The 18,183-nt window shown below is 43.2% G+C and overlaps 1 protein-coding gene across 1 annotated transcript in view; it reads left to right on the plus strand.

The window, feature by feature from the left end:
• Nucleotides 1–1,080: 1,080 nt before the first annotated feature.
• Nucleotides 1,081–18,183, plus strand: part of LOC125944256 (organic cation transporter protein-like) — a 23,445-nt gene continuing 6,342 nt past the window's right edge. Inside the window, exons 1-2 of the mRNA XM_049664604.1 lie at nucleotides 1,081–1,188; nucleotides 1,249–1,772. Of these exons, the coding sequence (XP_049520561.1) occupies nucleotides 1,081–1,188; nucleotides 1,249–1,772 (632 nt within the window). The remainder of the gene's footprint in view (nucleotides 1,189–1,248; nucleotides 1,773–18,183) is intronic.

Raw genomic sequence — 18,183 nt, forward strand, 5'->3', positions numbered from 1 at the left:
CCCCCCCCCCCCCCCCATGACCTCGCCGCCGTCACCAACGACGCGCAGAAACGCCACGGCAAGAGACGCCGGTAAAAGCGCTGCATGTGTTAGTGAGTGGGGGGGGGGGGGGGGCTTTCGCCAGGCGAGCGGCGAGTCACGTAATCAAGTGGCGACCCAGCTGCGGAGAGCGCATGCGGCAAGCCGGCGGCTTTACGAGCTTTTTCGGCCATACCTAAGCACTCAGTATGTCTGCGGAGTCACGTGCCCCGGCCTGTTACAAGAATGTTCTCCAGACAACATCATCAAGAATCTCAATCATGTTGGCTCAGGAACGGAATATTAACCCCACTATAACCCTGCTTCGCGATTCGCTAACACGGTCGTCCTTGTGTAATGTCTCACTTTACCTCGGTACAAAATTTCTTTCTTCAGGAATAACCACTTTTATATTAACTCAGTAGTGTTGTCATTACTTGCGGCCTTTTTTTTATAACGCCTGATGCTTTGTTTTGATTTACTGGTATTCATGTGCACCTACTTATGCTCATACTACTCACTACTCTAAATAGACACTACTCTAAATACACACTACTCTAAATAGGATGGATGGATGGATGAAAAACATTATTAGGGTCCTTTAGGGCGCACGCTAGCGCGCAGTCCTTGAGGAATACATATATAAAACAATAAAATCAATAAAAAAGACACTAATGAAAAACGGAAAGGACAATATATGAAGGCTAGAAATTTAGCAAGTTTTCTCTAGGGCCCAGGGTAAGATCTTTGCTTCGAATAAACATTATTTCAGCTTTCAGAGATTGCGTAGTCTAATTCTAGCTGCGGGTGTCAGCCATAAAACGACGAGCCATAAAGAAGAAGAAGAAGTAGGAAGTGACCATGTTTCCGAACAAACCAGGGGTCGAGGAGCCGATCGCTGTGCGGCAAGAAAACTCGTATCTAGAGGCACAAGGTGAAGTCGACGATGAGAACATTCCGTTCGGCGAGGGAGCGTTTCAGAAACGATTACTGATCATCAGCGTCCTCACAGGTGTCATCAGCTATGCCCAGAACGAGCTCTTCTGGATGTAGTGGCGCGAGATGGACCACTGGTGCCGCCGGCCGAGCGCATTCTCCAACATGAGCGTGGCCGCATGGAAGGAGTTGGCCATTCCGCGTTACACCAACGGAAATTACAGCCGCTGCACGGTGCGCGTTCCGCCGGAAGGCGGCATTTGGGCCCGCGTCGAGCCTTGCGTTGAATGGTAGTTCGACCTGAACCAGCACGGCAACACCGCGGTCAGTGATTGGAGCGTTGTCTGCCAGCGGCGTCATCTGGCCGACGCCGCCCAGGCTGCGTACCTCTTCGCCATGACCGTCACGCTTATGGCGGTGGGCCCTATTGCCGACCGAATTGGACGCAAGACGGTGGGAATCCTGGCGCTCGCGGCTTTGCTGCCCACGCTGGCGGCGACCGGCGTTGCGAGCGACCTTCAGACATTCATCATTGTGCGTTCAGTCACAGCGGCAGCCTCGGCTGGCCTCTTCGTCATCAGAGTGCTGCTGTTCGAGATAACGACCACGGCCCGCCGACTGCTTTACACCACCATCGGCTCCACTCTTTCGTTTCTCATCCCGCGATTGTTTCTATCTTTAGCGTACGTGTCGAAGGCTAGCTGGTCGTCTTGGCACATGCTCCTGGCATTCTTTGCCTTGGTCCTCCTCGCGGCTTTTCGCGTCCTGGACGAGTCACCATCTTGGCTAATCGCTGTGCACCGCGAGGACGAAGCCGGGTGCGTCGCAGTGAGAGTGGCCAACATCAATGATGTCCCCGTAAGCCACTGCCACGAATTATTCCAGAGACACCTGCACAGAGCACAGCACATGCCTGACGTCACTACAAGGACAAGCCAAGGTAGCTACGTGAAGAGGCCGAACCTCAGAAAGACGTATGTTCTCAGCGCTTTCATCTGGATCGTCCTGGGCTTGATTTTATTCCACTTCGACACCCTCCGCCCCGCCGCGCTTAGCCTGTACGTACGCGCCTTGATCGATGTCGGCATCGCGCCTTTCCTCGTCGTTGTGTGGCCCCGCCTGAAGAACGGCCGGCGTGTAAGGAACGTGGCGGCATGCTCCGCTCTCGTGTTCAGCAGTTCGTCAGCACTGCTGTTTTCTGCGCACACCGATTACGACACAGCATTGTCAATGGCGCTGTTGGTCGTGATGCGCCTTGCGTCCGTACTTCTCATAATTCTCGAATACTACCTCGCACTCGCCGCTTTTGCCCCCAAGTCACGGTGCACCGGTTCCTGCGTAGGCTTAGCTTTTTTCATTGTAGGCAATGCGATAGGTCTTGTGGCGTTCCCCAGAATGCTCGAGAAGCACGAAGACATTGTGCTCCTCGCCCAAACGGTGCTTATGGCGATGTCTGCTGTGGCTACTGTGTGCTTGCCATCGGAGGATTGCTGCCTTTCAAGAAATATATATATGGAATTCGTGGCTGCCGCTTCAGTGCCCTCCAAACCGAGTCCTTCGAGTGGCGGACAGCCTTCGAGCTCTGCGGTGGTTTCGTTGGCTGCCGACGTTCAGCCCAAACCATCACCAGCAGATGTGCGCGGTACCCCTAGAAAGAAAACAAGAACGAATAAAATGCCTGAACAGTTCGCTGTGCGTCCTTCCAAGTTTCCAGTGAACTGTTAAATGAGTGAACAAGCACCACAAAGTCCGCGTGTTCTTTTTTTTATTTTTTACCAATGACTCTGGCATGTACTGAACACTGTTGGTGCCAAATTGAAGTAAGGCATGGGAAAAGTCAATATGACAATGTTTGAAGAACTTCGGGTGCGAATTTAGATATGTACCACATCTTTCGTATCAAGGCTCTATTGAAAATCAAACCAGCTGTATTGAAGTGCAATCAGTAAACGGACCGGCTTTCTCGTCACCTTCGATTTCTGTTTACTTGTGTAAGTATTTATCAGTTATTTTAGCCACACTAGTTTCTCATGCTCCATACAGTGGAACCAAAATTTAGAATATATGAGTACACCTTTTAAAAGATGGGTGCACCTAGACGAGCGCAAAGAACGGCATGTTTTTCGTAGGCCTCTTGAGTTACTCATACGAACTGGGAAGTGTGATGTGTGATCAGTTAGCTAATCTTTTACTTTTATTTGGGCAAGATTTTGGACACAGCATAACAAACGCTTTCCTAATAAAGTGCGCGGGACCTGTAAAATACTTAGGTCTACAGGCAACATTGTTGTAATGGTTGCGCATTGTACTACTCGCACTAGGGCACGTAAAGCACGTTCAAGAAAAGAGTACTGTTATTTATCATGAGTTCAAAAGGAACTTGGCGGAAAGGTCCGTATTTTTTTGTACATACTTTGTCTTAAGAATGCGCCACTACAGCCAACCTTAATGAATTCACGTTCACAGCATCTACCACGGCGAAAAGCAGGAGCTACGAGAAGTAAAGCTGGAGATCGTCGATGGCTGCTACAAGCTCCCTTTCTACCAAAATCCTTGAGTCGTTTACAGGATCTTCACAACTGGGGCCTTTGTTGACAAATGTCCTTTCCGACTTAGCTGGCTTCGAAGAAGTTGGCAGCAGTCATTAAGGATCACACAATCACACCGTGACGCTTCCGCACGAGTCCGTGACAAGTCGTGTTCTGTTTGACAGTAGTGCATTTCTTTTGAGGCACGTTTGGTAAGTCGCATTCATTAACATTAATTTCTCTGAGGATACATTGGAACAACTTTGAGTTTTAGGAACGTTCTGTAAAAGGTAAATTTCGAGTTAATTTGAAGTTGGCTTTCAGGAAAACGTGACAGCTGAACGCTCGAGTAAGGATAGCGTCAGTGGTTTTTCTTCGCAGAGATACCTAGATAGTTCGCGTGAGTTTCCGTTAAACTAAGACTTTATTTTCGGATTTCGCGAGTTATGAAAAGATAACGGTGTATGAAGTTAAATACTGGTTATTCTGCAGTCTACTTCAGCAGAAATTTAGAAATCACCTGATGGTAGTTGCCACACGCACATTATGTGTACCGCGCCTTGGTAACGGGCTGCGCGCAATCGCTTTTAGTAATGGTATACTCTACAGATTTCATTTCTCTTTGACGTATTATGTAAGGGTATGTCTAAGGCTGTGCGTGTCTCACACGAGTATTTAGAAGACGGCAGCATTTGAGTTTTATTTAGTGCGTGGAAGTACTTATAAATAAGCGCGAATCTGCTTGTAGGCTTGAATGCGTTTGTTTTTCGTGGGTCGCACGCAAGACTTTTGACAGCAAAGTGAGAGCGAGTCTGATTGCACTTCCGTGAAGTCCACCCGCCGTGGTTGCTCAGTGGCTGCGGTGTTGGGTTGCTGAGCACGAGGTCGCGGGATCTAATCCCGACCACGGCTGCCGCATTTCGATGGGGGCGTAATGCGAAAACACCCGTGTACTTAGATTTAGGTCACGTTAAAGAACTGGAGTCCCCCACTACGGTGCACCTCCAAATTTCCGGAGTACCCCACTACAGCGTGCCTCATAATGATATCGTGGTTTTGGCACGTAAAACCCCACAAATTTTTTTTCGGGACGTCCACGAGGCTCTCCGTGGCACTATTATGTGCATTAATAACGGATGTAGAGTACGAACAGACAGTTCATGGCGTTTGTGCCGTATATGATAGTTCAATGACCATTTATTTAGGGTCATCCTGCCGTGAAGTTAGAGCATGACGGTGTTTTGTACCTAGACGTGTAATGTTCTGTACTATATTTTTTTCTTTTGTAAGCTGACGGTCGCAAGTCCGAATTCTCCACCAGTCCACCACATTTTCAGGCATGGTGTGGCGCCTGACACCGGCAAAGAAAAATCGCCGAGTGCTAGTGGGGCTATACTAGTCAAGGTGCAACCAAATTACGAAGGCCCACTAAGCTTCAACAAAGTCACTCCCTCACCAGAACAGGAATTGGCCTCCCTGGTGCAGCATTCGGCCGCTACCTCCAAAATGATTCCTCCAATTTACCCATGGCCCTCACTCCCCAGCGGCTGCGGAGCACCTGACCAAGGTGGCGGTCAGACCTGCTACGCGGCAGAGGATGCTAAGAATATCTTTGTCCGGACAGGCCGCCAATGGAAACTGAACCTTGCAACGTTCAACACGCGCACCCTATCGAGTGAGGCTAGCTTAGCAGGGCTATTTGAAGAATTATCAGGTATTGACTGGGATATTATTGGCCTTAGTGAGGTGAGAAGAACTGGTGAGGCTTATACAGAGCTGGGTAACTGCCACGCCCTCTGCTACAGAGGTCTTCCAGATAGGAGAGAATTCAGAGTAGGATTTCTAGTTTATAAAGACATAGCGAGCAACATTGATGAATTCTACAGCATTAATCAGAGGGTAGCAGTTGTCGTAATAAAGCTGAATAGGAGGTATAGGATGAAGGTTGTACAAGCCTACACCCCAACCTCCAGTCACGATGATGAAGAAATGGAACAGTTTTATGAAGTTGTCGAACTAGCAATGAGAAAGGTGCAAACTCAGTATACTGTAGTCATGGACGACTTGAATGCAAAAGTGGGGAAAAAGCAGGCTGGCGAGCAAGCACTTGGCAACTACGGCATTGATTCTAGGAACACTAGAGGAGAGATGTTGGTAGAATTTGCGGAAAGCAATAGGCTCCGAATAATGAGCCGTTTACTCATTTGTTATGTGAAAGTTTAACTGTTACAACAGCCTTGTTATATAATCCATGAATCCTCTCTTAAATCGTCAACATGTAACTTGCCTCATGCAATCATATTCAAATGACCCGCCGGTGGTATAGTTGTTGGCGTAATTTATTGCTTAACGTCTGACTGCTACGTAAACTAGCAAGCATTTTATGCGCATGGCGATGATATTTGTGTCTGCATTATATTGACATAGTGGTGAAAATTACCACCTTTAATGCAGTGCAAATATTTCTATTGACTTTAAATATCAGTACTGCTATTGCCTTCAATAGCAGTAAAAGGCGAAAAGTTTACGCTCTTGTAATTGTTGTCTCTTTTCGTTGTGTAATTACAACTACGTAATAATTGATCAGCAAGTATATTTGCTATGTACGAACCGGCGAGCATACGGAATACGTTTCTAAATTTACTTTAATGTTAAGAAAGAAACAACAGAGCACGGGAGGCAGTCTTGTAAAGCAATTATAACGCTTGAAATAAATGAAAGTAAATGAAGGGAGCAAAACGTTAGCTTGAGCAAGCCTTTTATATCTGCTTCGTGCCCCTACACTCTTAGTCAAGTACCGTATAACGTCCGGCACATATGCGGTATATTATCGTTCCAGCGTGATGTACTGCATATAAACGGACTTTCAAGCAATATTATGCGTGACAATAGCTGCGGCGGCTGGCTAGGCCCGCTATATGCGGCCGCGAGCGGACGCAACGCTTATATGCAGCCTTCCAAATTTGGCGCGCAAGAAGCGCGCCGAAGCGTTGAGAGAGCGTTACAAAGCAAAAGCTGTAAGGAGCAATGAGTGCGCTTTGAGGGAGAAAGTAAAGCGAAAGGGAAAAGGAGAGAACGAAGAGAAACAAGTGGACGCCTACACGTTGCTTTGATGGCGGAGGAGGAGGAAAGGCTGCGCCGACGGGACCGGGAAGGAGCGAGAAGATGGCGTATGCCGGCATACGAGGTGATTGTTTTCGGCGGCAATTATCGTCATATCTTTGTACCGGCGACGTTATGCGAATGTGTTCGTGTTGTGAAGTGATCTGGCCGCGTCGGTGAACGCTCTCGGTGATGTCAGTGATGTTCAAATCCACCGTTGTTACCGGAAATTGCTAAAAAGCAGTGCAACTTCAACAACTCGTGCGAGTACGACGGCAACACGGGCGATCAGTGGCGGCGGGCCGCCATGTGCGCTGGATCCGCGGTCCCAGGAGTGCGTGCTGTAGAGCTGCGAACCTGTGCCTATTTGGTAGGTCGATTTTTGCTTCCTATACGCTACGCTTACTAAATGCTTAATTTCTACCATTGCATTATTATGAGCCATTAGATAACGAAGGTCGGTGATTTAAATATCTGAACGTGTCGTCGAACACACCAAAACTTACAATGCGAACACGCGCATTGGAAGTTTTGGTGTGTGAAGTATACTTATAACTACAGACGTACACTGTAAAAAAAATTGCTTTGGTTTTACGGCAAATCTGCTGGTAATTTGTGACCGAACACTTTCCGTAAGTAAAGAACGGTCATTTCCGTAGAACGGACAACCGTAAAAATAGAGACTGTATTACAAAACACGAGTGCTTATGTATTCAGAAAACGGAAGACTCTGTATGCTGAATCGTATGGTTCGACCGTTAATGTACAGGTGCTTTCCGTATTCAGAAAACGGAAGGCGCTGTATATTGAATCTGTAGTATACGGTCCAACCGTTAAAATACAGGTGTTTTCGTATCCAGGAAACGAAAGGCTCCGTATGCTGAATTTGTACTATACGGTCCAACCGTTAAAATACAGGTGTTTCTGTATCCAGAAAACAAACGACTCTGTATGCTGAATCTCTACTATACGGTCCAACCGTTAACATACAGGTGTTTCCGTACTCAGAAATAAAAAGGCTCCGTATGCTAAATCTGTACTATACGGTCCAATCGTTAAAATAGAGGTGTTTCATGCATTATGTTTTACAGAGCATATTGATTATTTAGAGAATGTACTATCGGGGACAGAAGTGCCCAAAATGTGCGAATGACGACCGAATTTTATTGGTGCACTTTCTGCTGGGATCAGCCACGCTAACATTTGCATTCGGAAAGTGGTCTGCAACGCAGCTGATAGCGGCTGATAGTGCAGAGATGCAATTTGGTCGACACTCGCACGTCCTGGGCACTTTTGTCCCCGATAGTACATATCCTTTAATGCAAATGTCATGAATGCAGCTCATTGCAGAAGCAGCAGGTTGCTATGGAGAAAACTGTCTGGCCAACACATTGAAATAGCTCAAAAGATCAAACACTTTGCTTTTTGTGATATGAATGAATTGCACGACATATATACAAATAAGTGCAAAATTTTATTCATCAAGTACTTTAGATCACAGAAGCAATTTTATTTTCTTCGACCACTCGTCTTGCACTGTTTCCTGGTGAAAGCTGTTCGCACATGCCTTGCAAGGATAAACTTGCTGCTGTTAGGAGAAACAAATAATATTGGTGAATTTCCATCCTAAAGGAAGTGGCAACAAAAGACAATCACAGAACACAACAAAGCGGTAACTGAAGTATTAAAAAACCATGAACGTGGTTCAACATTGTCAAAACAAGGGATGTTGCTGTAGCCAACATTTCGACAGATACGTGTCATCAGGGCAGCAACTGTTTTCCTTGGCAGCGGTTTTGGATGTGCATAGCTCACTCGCCCCTACCCTCATCTGGTGCATATAGTAGGTCAAGAGAAACTAAAGTGTTAAAATAAAGGTATGAAGGGTGTGTTTCGCAGTGATTGTGATGGAGTGTGTAGGGGCACTGCTGTAAGTTGTTACAATGAGTAGGGATGACCTAAACAGAAAACGATCTGTAGACCTAGTAGACCTATTCTTCCCAGAAATCAACATAGGAATTAAAATAAACTGTTTGGACATTTGGCAAAAAAAGCAATGAAGAATTAGGCAAAATAAACTTTGTAACATGATGTGTCTGGTTAAGATCAGTGGAAATGGCAAATGAAGGTACGTTATCAATAAACATTTCATCAAGATCCGATAAAGAAAAAAAGATATTGGTCAAATATTAAATAAGTAAGGACACCAAATTAAACTGGGTATGACCATAAATAGTAAAGAACAGCCTGTGAAAAAAAATGGGACGGGAAATGATAAAAGGTGCAAGATAGGGAAAAGTTTAGCACTGTTTACTGTATGTTCATGCCACTACTGACGACTTGAAGTTTCAGTCTTCCTGCTGAAGCTGTATTACTTGGATAAGGAAATGGATCACTTTGCAGACAAGTCTATGTTCAGATTCTGTTCAAATCTTCAATGTAATTTTATGGAAGAAAATGGTATGGACAGTCCTACTGGATGGGCATTCATTCAGCAGTACCATCCACAGGTATTAGCTTAAAATTTATTGGTCTCTTTTCCTTAGCTCTTGGGAAATCATTAGCTGATTTTTTTTATAACAGATGCCTTCAAGTTATATCGGTTGGCAGGAGTGCTAGCAAACAACATTATACTTGTTGCAGCAGTCAAAAGTGATATTTGGTAACAATGAGTAAAAGAAGCAAACAGCATTCTACAATACCGATTCAAGTCAACCGAAAAAGCTGCTAAAATGAATGTACCCTGGCCCCCAATACACAATAATTGCACATCACATTGATGCTCATCGTGTCGATCATGCTATTAGAACACTAGGCATCAAGTGAGGAGAATAAGGAGATCAAAAAAATTAAATTGTGGGGTTTTACGTGCCAAAACCACGATCTGATTATGAGGCACGCCATAGTGGGGGATTCCGGAAATTCGGACCACCTGGGATTCTTTAACGTGCACCTAAATCTAAGTAGACGGGTGTTTTCGCATTTCGCCCACATCGAAATAAGGGGATCAGAGGGCACATCCTTTTTTTTCGAACATTAAATGTGCTTCGCATTAATGTTGCCTTCCAACTCCGAAAGGAGCAGTTTGCGAGATGGTGACCGACACATAAGAAAACTCATGACATTCTGTGCAGCAGAACATCACGCGCAAATACACTTTTTCCTGCAAAATGACATACTGTAGTGAAACCTTGTGCACATGTGCCAACCTTAGAATTTGAAAAACACCACAGTGGAAGACACAAAGTGTTAACTTTGCTGGAAAATACTAAAATTATATGATTATTCATTCAAGATTCGCCGACTTTGCTCTCTACAGGTGCTGTAAACAGGCACCCTGCTTTTGCAGTTGTAGCAACAATGATCTGTAGAGCAGATGAGGAGAAATGGTTATAAAGTTTACACAGGAGTATACGCCGCAAATGACAATCCACTTCACATTTTAATCTGGTGGAGGATGCGTACTCCAAAATAGAAGAAACTAGTGTACCCTAAAGATTTCTGTGGCCGATGCCTGTGCACTAGCAGGTACACATAACATGGCAGTTGCAATTATATTTCCACAAGCTATAGTTACTGCAAGCTACTGCCAGTGTACTGGTCCACAGCTGTAATACATTTAGGGCAATTTAAAACTCTCTAATGAATTTATCTCATATGACAGAATTGGAATGCAATATCTTGCAAATAAGTGATGCTGTATGTGCCGTCCCATACAATGAAACACCTTTGAAAAACCTGAATAGCCACCTGGGCCTTGACGAGACGTGAAGTGTATTCTGTGTAAACTAGTAGAGCTGCATAGTGTAAAGCTCTGGAGAGTGCATTTAGTAACAGCTGTGAAGCTTTTTCTTTTTTTAAACTGCACACAGTAAAAACTTCCTTACAGTTTTGAAAAACTCTTTGTATTAAAAAAATTTTCTGCGCGCAAACAAACAATGACAAAGAACCATTTGCTTAGGAACCCAGAGATCTGCTCAATCCAATCAACAGGACACATCAACAGCGCATATAACAACACGTGATAAAAATGCCACGGATCAGCGCGACCCCGTCAACATAAAAACAGCAATGCACATAAAACGAGCACTTAAGATGAAACTATGTTAAAGATAAGATGACAGGAGCGAATTCTCTTTATCTAGCAATGAAACAGAAGGATGACTGATGCATTTTTACTTTAGTTTTGCAATCCAGTGCACTTCCACAATTTCCCTCGCGGTTTGATTTCGTTGCCTAAACAATGTGCCGGTGCTTCTAAGACAAGGTGAGCACGCATGTTCTTGACAATGCATGGCCAAATGCTTACTAGGGCCACCTTTCAGACTGGACAAGTGTTCCCTTAGTCTTGTGTTAATGCATCTTGCAGTCTGCCCTACGTACACATGACCACATGTCATAGAAACCTGATACTCAACATTCTTCACACAATCAATAAATTGGTTCTTATGCGGATGTTTAATACTACTCTTTCTTTGCATCACCCTTACTTTCGAACTTACTTTTTACTCTAGAACACACATTACCTCTTTTGCTTTTAGCCGAAAACACCACTTTTACTTCATAACTCCCAGCCACCTTTTTAAGTCTGTGTGAAAGGCCATGCACATATGGAATCACTGAAACCTTGAAAGCTAATTCTTTCTGCCTTAAATTTTTTGTGCATAGTTCCTTATCCTGTTCAAGTTTTTTCATTAGTCTAGCGCATGACACCAGCATCACAGCGAGCAGGTACCCGGCCTTTCTCAACTGATCAACTTGCTCAAGAAAGGCAATGTTTACAGTGTGGTAACACAACTTCAACAATGCTGAGTGGCAACATGAAATGACTGTGCCATTCTTTACAAGCCTGGAATTGCTTGAGGCATAGTTCATGTAGCTTGTTAACAAGAAACTGTAGCTTCTTATCTACCAGTACTTGCAAAGTAAAATTTAAGCCCTTGCCTAGAGTCAATGGCTTCTACTACTATTGAAGGCTTGACTTTTACTTCAGAAGTACCGGTAGATAACAAGCTACAGTTCCTTTATAACAAGTTAGAAATTCTACCAGAACATGTGTGTTGGTCATTCACGCCCAGAGCTGGAAAACCGTTAATGAACTATGCCTCAAACCATTCCAGGCTTGTGAAGAATGGCATAGTCATTTCATGTTGCCGGTCAGCATTGTTGAAGTCGTGTTACCGCACAGTAAACATTGCCTTTCTTGAGCAAGTTGATCGGTTGAGAGAGGCCGGGTAGGTGCCTGCTCGCTGTGATGCTGGCGTCATGTGCTAGACTTATGAAAAACTTAAACAGGATAAAGAACTATGCACAAAAAAACAAAGCCAGAAAGAATTAGCTTCCAAGGTTTCAGTGATTCCGTATGTGCATGGCGTTTCACACAGACTTAAAAAGGTGGCTGGGAGTTGCGAAGTAAAAGTGGTGCTTTCGGCTAAAAACAAGAGGTAGTGTGTGTTCTAGGATAAAAAGCAAGTTCGAAAGTAAGGGTGATGCAAAGAAAGAATGCAGTATTAAAAATCCACGTGAGAGCCAATTTCTTCATTGCGCGAAGAAAGTTGTGTATCAGGTTCCTATGACATGAGGTCATGTGTACGTAGTGCAGACTGCAATATGCGTTAACACGAGACTAAGGGAACACTTGTCCAGTCTGAAAGCTGGCCCTAGTAAGCATTTGGCTATGCTTTGTCAAGAACATGCATGCTCACCTTGACTTAGAAGCACCGGCATATTGTTTAGGCATCGAAATAAAATCGCGAGAGAAATTGTGGAAGCGCACTGGATTGCAAAACTAAAGAAGGAAAAATGCATCAGTCATCCTTCTGTTTGACTGCTATATTCGCTCCTGTCTTTTCCATCTTAAGTGCTTGTTTAATGCGCATTGCTGTTTTTATGTTGACCGGGTCGCGCTTATCCGTGGCATTTTATCACAAGTGTTGTTATATACGCTATTGATGTGTTGTGTTGACTGGATAGCACAGATCTGGGTTCTTAAGTAAATGGTTCTTCGAAAATAAAACCAGTTGTTAGAACGCGATCGTGCTTGTGTTGCTCCTTTTCTTCGTCCTTGTTTGTTTATGCCCAAAACATTTTTTTAAATGAATCTGTTCCACTTAGGCAGACTCGCAGTTTTGCTTCCTTTTTTTAAAGGTAATGACACGTATGGCTATCACATACATGTACAGTATGACCTTCATTCCAAAACAAAGTGAACAGCACTACCCTATGGGTCAGGTGCCTTGTTTCACACATTCTCCCAAATATTATTAGTGCGGGACGCTGAGGTTGGCAGGGAAACTGATTTATGGAGCAATATAATGTATTAAGTACTCAGCTCTTAATGTTTTCTCTGCTGTTTAAGCATCGTTGGGTCTTATAGTAAGAAAATACGGAATACAACATGCATAATTCACGACGCAACCCCTTTAGAAGTATTTAGTAGTCTGAATTATTATGGATTGCATATTTAGATTAGAAGAAGAAATTTCATTCCACTGCAAGAATGGTATCATCCCAATAATTCTTGCATTTGGTGCTATATTTACTTTTATTTCTGTTGGAATGTAGATGCATCGACAGCGATATCGCTTGACATGTCTTCGATTGACTGTTTCTCCAACTTAAGCAAACTCATATTCTGAAATGACCTTGTAGATGATACCAAGAACTTGCTCAGCAGGAGTATGTCTAACATTCACGAGATCTGAGGCTCTTGAACGCACATCTAAGAAAGCCTGGGGTGCCATGCTGCTCTGTCATTTAATCAGCAAGTTTCTGGAAATCATCTATACATTTTCTTGTGATGAATGTAAATTTGCTTGGACGGGAGAAACATGGAACTTGAACAGGTGAATTATGCAGCATAAGAACGATCTCAGCAAGAAGCAGGCATCAAGCATTGTTGCTCAACACGCATAAACCGTCAATTAAAAGAATTATTGGGATGATTTAAAATTCTGGTAGTGTAATGAAATTTGTTTTCTAATCTATATCTAAACTCCTTGATTATTCAGCCTACTACCACTACCTTAGCCAGAAACATTCATAGTCATTATGCTACCTATGCCAAATTATTCCGACCAATATTCAAGCCTTCATAAGCAGTTTTTTTTTTCACTGCCAATTCTCTGAGGGAGAAGAGGTGTCCTATTTCTCTCTACCTATTTCTCGTTCACTGTTCACTCTCAAACTGCATTAAGCTTGAGCAGGTTCTATGCTTAAAGCTGTGATTCCCTTTACCTCTGCAATCTTTGACCCACCTGGTTAGCTAAGTAGGTAGAAAAACTGAGTTGGACTTGTGCCCCAAGGAACCTTTGCACGGTGGCTCGAGGAGCAACTGCTTGTGGCATGGAGTGGCTCAAGCTGTGATGAGTTCACTTTGTAAAATCCTGCTGGTTACTGCTGGCCCGTCTTTGCCGGAACAGGAATGAACGTTGGCAGTCTACAGTCTCGGTTTCTTCCTTGAGCGCCATGGCCATGTAAAGAAACCGTCTCGACAGGCTGCATAAAAAAGGATAATTTTCTGAGCTAAGTCTTTTTTCCTAAAAGAACCCATTTAAAGTTGTATTTGTAACTTTGCGACACTTTCCGGGTGATGCTAGCGGTACTTCATTGCACAATGCCACAATCATGACTGAGCTGTGGCCATTCTGAATGCAGCTTGCAACACGTGACAAGACCATATATACAAATGCAACCAAAATAGTAAACATTTGTTGTAGCTTCTGTATATGGCACTATTCGAATGAGACAATTGTAGCACTCTTCTCAGCTCAGTAAAGTTATTTCTAGTTATTTTACTTTTCATGAGGAAATTGCCATGAGCTTCTCTTGAAAAGTAAGTAAACATTCTTGTTTCAGTTTATTCTTCAAATTCTTGCATCACAAATGGATATCAGAAACCCATTTACACCACAGGCAGAGCTCCATATGTTTAAAAACATTATAAATCAAAGACAATACCACAATTTTCATAATCGTGTCATGCTAGTATTATTGGTGGCTATGGCTGCTTCAAGCAATTATTTTTCATTAAGGCGGAAACAGTTATCATCTCAAATTGTTTGCAGCAAGGGTGTACAATCCACAAAATCAATCAAAAAGGTCACGTGCTCACTATTCAAACATTTAGGATAGGTTACATACAACAGCTAATAAAGAATGCAAACTTGAAAATCTCAACTGAAGAAGAAACCAGTTTTTGAACATGGAGCAAAATGCCACCAGCTCATGTGGAGTACACCCTTACTATGTACTCCAAGCGAAGAATGTTGTTACAGCAATGCTTGAACACTATATGAATGTAATAATCAACAACCAAACCTTAAGCAGAATCTTAACACCACTAAACAAATCGTGCTTCGAAGATTCCTGATCCGAAATTCTCAACAAATTGTTCTGGTGTTGTACGTGTTAAGCTTGTTGTGCGTTCTGAAATGCAAGCTCACAACATCTACAATTTCTCTAAAGGCAATATCAGCTTTGTCAAGATAGGTATGACGTGCAGATAAAGTGGATAATGCATGACATCATGAACACTCAGATGTGTTTACCATTGGGCTCACTCTTGCAGCCATGAAATTATGATGCAGACACATTTTACGTTGAAACCGGTTTTGTGGAGTACTGCATGCTTCCCAGGCTTCTCCAGTTGTGAGAGCCGTCTCCCCTACACAAATGAGTGATGAGGAATAAAAAAAGAATTTCACCATGCAACAATATGTTGGTCATTTCCTAGTATGCAGCAGGCTTTTTGACTCCTAGCTTGCCTCACACAAATCTACCATGCACAGTATTTGCTTTGCCCAAGCATCAGCCACTTTACGATGCAATGTGTACAGAGCCCTTGCTCTTAGTTTTTCTGCTTTGGAAACAGTTACCGTGTGTTCAGCTGGCATCGAGAAAGGGGACATAAAATACTATGTGCACCACTGATCTCTACTATGTTTTGCTGGATGCCGCTTTGCTGCCCACAGAGCCAGGGGTAGATGAAGCCAGCAGAAATGCAGTGTCGTGCAGCGGCTTGTCCCAAAAGTAGGGCATACGCTGCACTTACTAGTGTGTGCCGTTGCACAATATTGCTGCCATAAAAATTTTTCTTCGTGGTTTTCCACATCTAGGCGATGTCTCCACATGTCTGGTGAGAGCTGTTACGATGTTATGAACCCGTACGTGATAAGTTTTTCTTACAGAAAGCATTTTCTGATTGACAAGTGTTTTCAGCACGCGCCACTCATGTTAGCGATGCTGTCAGTGCTGTGATGGAAAATTCTGGACGTCTTCTCGAAATACTTCTCTGGACTGCTTCGGTAGCTTGCGGCACAAAGGGCAAGCATTATAGCAGAAGAAATGCCGCACTCCTGTGCAGGTGAAATGCCACAGCAAAGTCGTGAAGTACCAACTTCTGGGACAATGGCTTCAGTCGAAGGCGCTCAATGCGCTATCCAGCCCCCCATAGTAGAGCTCAGTGGTGTTCAACTTTTTATACTAGCTTTGCTATCTAGTCAGAACATTGGAAACAGCTCCCACCTTACTTTTCTCAACATGAAAACCGAAAGTCGCATCACTGTATTGATTCTATGGCTTTAGTTTTCTAAGCGAACTGCCTGCATATTCTAGCATGTTGTTAAAAAATAGTTGGCACATTTTTACTGTTACAAGACAGGTTAGTTGACTGACAGAAATGTGAAACATGTTACCAGCACTCCGATAGGATGCAAAAAGCAGAATTGAAATTTACTTGGCACAGGGGCTACAGCAGGCACGTATGGTTACTGTATGCTCTATTGTTGTTTCAAGCAAAAGTTAAGTTTTTATGCTGTATTTCTACTTATTCTGAACCATCAAACTGCACAATCAATGTTCCAAGTTTATACATTCTTGGCGTTTGATTGCCCATGTAATTTATTTCCTATGAACACAGGCAGTAATCCCTGTATAATAAGCAAAATGAGTTAGAAAAAGAAAAGCCGTGATAATAGTCCACAATTGCCGAGGGCAGAAGTAATGGCTGATAGCACTTAATTGAAGCTACATAAATATTCAGTTTTCTCACAGCTTGTTCAGCAAGTAATAAAGAGGTATGCTGTACACCTTTACATGACCAATGCAATCTGGTGAGAGACTGTGCACTGAGTCTGCTTGGTTGTGTTCGGCAGTTTGACTTTGGTATTTTGCTACACATAATTCCTTGGGTACTCGTAGCTTACTTTGCCATAAAATGGAACTTGGAGCAGTGGTCATCTATACATAAATATTTGCACATAAATAATGCAACCACAATGACAGCATGATGAGAGGGGGCAATATGAGACTCAGAAAACGAAAAAAAATATTACGATTATAATGTGACGTGATGCCACAAGAAAACAAAGCAATGCATAGAAGCAGATGGCGCTTCCATGCCACCAAGATTATTTACTAAATAGGCAGCGCTTCAGAAGTGCCCGCGACACAATTGAACAAGGCAAAGCTGCGTTTGCTCCACACGCAGTAGCGATCACAGCATTGTTGCCAAGTGGTTTATATCGCCGCAGTTATTTCAAGTTTCAAGAAAATGTACAGAAGAACAATCTGCTTTATAGTCTTAAAGAATATAACATGAAGTACATTACAAGGCCAGAAACATTCCTAGAAAAGTTGCCTTATATTTGCTTAATTCGGCAAGCAGCATGGCTTGTTTTACATAAAATACATTTTCATGATACCGCAGTGTGCAGGGTGTTATAGACAAAGTGAAAAACATTCAGCCCATATACCACACTATGACGGTATGCAATAATTGTAATCTCCTAATCTAAAAGGTGTAGCTGATTTTACAAAAGTTGACATTCTTCAATCTGAGCCCTGTAAATTTTAACACGCAGGGGCACCCCTTGGCTAAGCAATAGGGATGTAATGTGTATGCATACAAGCATTACCCCATGCATTTGTACCACATTGCCCAAAAGAAATCAATTTTCCCGTCCAAGTCTGCCTCATGCAAGACTGGAATTAAAGCATATGTTTATACAGTCATCCAAACAATAACACTTCATTTTCACATATGAAATTCATATAAATAGATCTCTCTTGATGCCAGCCTCCTGGAATCCTGAACCTTGCTGCATGCTTTAGAGAAATTATAGTAGTAGCACTTTACTCAAAAGTTATTTAGGGCTACAGGGCTGCAGTGTTGCAGAACACACCTACAAATGCCGCATTTCATGCGTAACAACTTGGTTGATTTGCTTGAACAACCTATCAAGAGCAAATTAAAATTCCTTCCTGTTTAGCATTTTTGCCTGCTAGACCACAATCGAATGTCATCAGTATATTAACTTGGAGAAACAAATCTGGCTTATACGGGGTGTCCCAACACACAAAGGTTTGAAAATATGCAAATGCTACGTATCTGGGCACAACCAAGGTAAAGTTTGCCATCACCTGGAGATACTCACTTTTTTTGCATTCTGCCTAATTGCATAATTAAGTGTAAATTATTTAATCAACTTCTCAAATATTAAAATCACATGAAATACGTGCTACATGAAAGTTTTTCTGAGCGTGAAAGAAGCCACGAATACACGCAAAGAGCCTCGAGCGGCCATTCATGGGCAATTTT

This window comes from Dermacentor silvarum, chromosome 3 (assembly GCF_013339745.2).
Source record: "Dermacentor silvarum isolate Dsil-2018 chromosome 3, BIME_Dsil_1.4, whole genome shotgun sequence".
NCBI lineage: Eukaryota > Metazoa > Arthropoda > Arachnida > Ixodida > Ixodidae > Dermacentor > Dermacentor silvarum.